We start from the raw sequence: 3672 nt of genomic DNA on the forward strand, positions 1-3672 counted from the left end.
TATTCATGATGAAATGTCAAAGCATACTGAGCATCTTTCTCTTTGACACCATGTCTGAAATCCCACGTGATCTGTCAAATACTAATGCATGAAAATCCTAACCTCAAAAAAATCACCCGNTATATTGCAAAAAACGGTATGACCACATTTCTCAATGGGCTCGCAAGATAACTTCAATATCACTCGACGATATGCTGAAGCTCAAGTGCCTTACAATGCTTCAGAAAATCTTATTCTCAGAGGAGCATCCGCATCTCAAAAATCGTCTTCAAATTACTCAATCGTCACGATTACAACAGCTTTTGCACCTGAAATTCAATTCTGTCATATCTGAGCGTCAGTTTTTCGTCTATACTATTCGCCTATGGAACAAATTACCCCTTAAACTCAGGGCTATTAAGGACACATTGCACTTTAAAATAGCATTACTTAGACACTATGCTGACTAAATGAAAATTTGTAACTATTTAACTCGCGTCAGTCACCCCAACTCTAACCGCTAAATTACTGTATTTTTCTTTATTCTCTTCAATCTTACACTTTATGAATAATTTTATAAGTTTTAGATGTTAAGTTAAAATTTTATACATTTTAATATCGTATTATATTGTAATATTCTCAGTATCTAACACTGAAATATAACCTGTGGTTGTTGTGTTAGACTACTTTAAATAAATAAATAAATAAATAAATCGCTTCTGGCCACTCCCAGGTGAATGGCAGTCAAAAATTTTCCACTTCTGCGCACGGAACCATCCTCAGTTCAGGCCTTTAGTATCTATATATAATTGCTCAGTCGTACGACTTAGTTAGGCCGGTCTGTAGCAGCCACAGAATTGAGCTATATATCAAACTAAAGTGCAAGCATGGTTGTCACAATTGGTAACTTTCTATCAAAAGTGGTAACTTTTAAACGGTTTGGTAACTTGGTAACTTTTATTTCATTTTGGTAACTTTTGCAACTTAATATCAATTTGCTTTACTAGAAAGAAATGAATTATGTTTTGCATGTGCGTAATTATAAAAGCCCTTCGATTTTCAGTGGCAGCACTACTGACACTTCTACAAAATTACTTCGATAAAATTAGAGTTATCTCATATTCGAATACTGGAAATATTTCAATTACAGTGGCAGCACCAAGGGCTGCACTTCTAAAACAACTTTCGAATTTTTGCTATAAATTTTGAGTTCTACTATCTCACATTTTAATAGGGGCCATCTGGCAATTTTCGGTAAGGTCCATAAATCCTTTTGATTATTCCGGCACAAAAAAAATGTCGCGTGCTTTTTACTAGACCCACCTACCGACATGTATTTCGATCCACTGAATTCAAATATGAGGTCCGTTTGACACGTACACTAAATTATGAAAAAGCGAAAAAATAGCAAAAATTTTTAAATTTTCGCAATTTACTCGAAATTTTGTACGAGTCAAACGGACAGTAAAAGCACCCGCAACTTTTTTTGTGTGCCGGTGCCATTATTTCGTGAGTCGCAAATATCGGCGCATTCCGAACGAAAAATGACACTGAAATTGGCACAACGTCGAAACCGGTTTGTCTCCAAACCAAATTTGACAAGGGATGATGCAAAATCGCTCCACATTACATCATACCCCTACCCTGTCGGAAACACCAACAACCAATAATTGTAAGAAAAATATTTTCTAATAAAAAAAATTATTATAATTGTCAACAGCATTTCCAATCTTGATAATTTACCAAGAAAATAGATTTAAACTTCTGTGCTAGCTCTGGGAGTTCTTGATAAATAATAAAAAATTTACAAATTATAAAAATATTGAATTTATTAAGTCACAGAAACGGGCTGTAAGTATATACGCATTTTTTATGAAATATAGCAGTTTTATTCAGTATATTTTTTTCTCAATGAAGAAGTGAAGATTTTGGTAGTGAAGATTTGGTAACTATATACATGGGGAATATAAGCAACACTTTCAACAAAAAAAAATTGCAAAAATCAACCAAAAGCCCTAGGTACTTCAAACTTGCACTTTATGTAAGATTCCCTATTAATTAGTCTGTAACCACCGGATACACCCTGTGGTGTATGAACTTGATATGTTGGTTGGTTGGTAACCTTATTCCCATACATTGTCAAATCCTTTTATTATTGTCATTCACATATATACATTGTCAAATCTATTTTCACCTTTTGTTCTTTCTTCTGGATTTTTCTGCTGTTCTGAATAAACGTGTTCGCAAAGGTGTAAGCTGATCTTTTTACTAAACATAATTTATGGTGCCTCCTGTGAGGACTAGAACATTGTTAACCCAAATTGTTTTGACGGTTTATGCCAAAGAGGACACAATTGTAATCGGATTGTGGGGCATTGCATCGATATTTGTAGATTTGCTGACGCACACGGTTTACGTCACAATTATCACATTGCTTCAGCACAATGACGGAAATAAATCTAAGGAAGTTTCACGCCTCAGCAATTTCTCGCCTTATGGATCAGGTCTGAAAGGCAGGAACAGGTGAATTGGACTCCGCGAAGACTGAGCAAATGCTGAAGTCCGCTAGTGGTCGTTATGACCGCATGTGGCAGAATCACGAAACATTAATTCGCTCGGCCAAAGACGATGAGCTTGAGGTACATGCATCTTGGTGGCATTCCACTGAAGAAATGTATGACGAGTTATGTGCAAATCTTCTGCGTCTACGTAGAGTGCAAGTTAATCCTGGAGACTCCGTCATCCAGCGTAAGGGAGATTCGCCTATTGAAACTCGAGCCATTAAATATTCCAACCTTTAACGGAGCGCTGCACAATTGGTTGGCCTTTAAGGACGCCCTTGAAACGTTACTGCATAACAGGGATTTACCGCCAGCATATAAACTCGGTAAATTGCGTCAAGCTGTGCCATCAGCATCGGTTCCTCTGGTAGGTGGTCTGTATTCGGGAGGTTACGAGGAATTATGGCGAGCAATAAAGGAGCGGTATGATAACCCCAAGCAGTTAGCAGAAGTACATGTCGCTCGCTTCCTCAACCTCGCACCAGTGTCGGAGGGCTCTGCAAAGACGCTGCTGAATATCGTCGATGTAGTGAGCGAGTACCTGCGTGCATTGACTATTATGAAATTGCCAGTGACTGAGTGGGACGCATTGACAGTACCCATTATATTCTCGAAACTTCCATCTGCAACACAGCGTGAGTGGTGCATGCACCGTTCTCCGACTGAGATAAGCAGCTTAACAGATTTATTGAAATTTCTGGAGAAGAGAGCGCACAGTCTTTCCACAGAGCTTGTACGTGTGCGTCCCGGCTCTGAACAAAGGGTAGGACGTCAGCAAGGGCGATCGTCATCAGCGCGTGCTGTTAAATGCAATTTAGCGTCCGAGAATTCTAAGTGTCCATACTGCCAGGGTGCTCACAAGATCATACGTTGTCCAAAAATATTATATTGGTCTGTGCTGTAATTGTTTAGGACAAGGCAGTGGCGTAGCCAGGATTTGGCGAAGGGGGGGGGATTAAAAAAATTTGCATCGATAACTTAAAGTTGTGATACACAATGGCTAGAGGCGTCGCACTATAGGCAAAGCACGAGTTTTTTGCAAAATCGTAGATCTTCGCTTAGAAAAGAGATAATGGAATGAAAATTATCGTGAAGATAAATGATCATATAATATAGGAAAACTATAGAGAAG

At 38.3% G+C, this 3672-nt stretch overlaps 1 protein-coding gene across 1 annotated transcript; it reads left to right on the forward strand.

Moving 5' to 3' along the window:
- Window positions 1-2622: 2622 nt before the first annotated feature.
- On the forward strand, window positions 2623-3444 carry LOC108364336 (uncharacterized). The gene has a single exon (XM_017617978.1). It carries the CDS (start codon window positions 2623-2625, stop codon window positions 3442-3444), a length of 822 nt encoding a protein of 273 aa, XP_017473467.1.
- Window positions 3445-3672: the final 228 nt, after the last annotated feature.

This window comes from Rhagoletis zephyria, unplaced genomic scaffold, assembly GCF_001687245.7.
Source record: "Rhagoletis zephyria isolate East Lansing unplaced genomic scaffold, Rhagoletis_zephyria_1.1 Rzeph_scaffold_01536, whole genome shotgun sequence".
Classification (NCBI taxonomy): Eukaryota; Metazoa; Arthropoda; class Insecta; order Diptera; family Tephritidae; genus Rhagoletis; species Rhagoletis zephyria.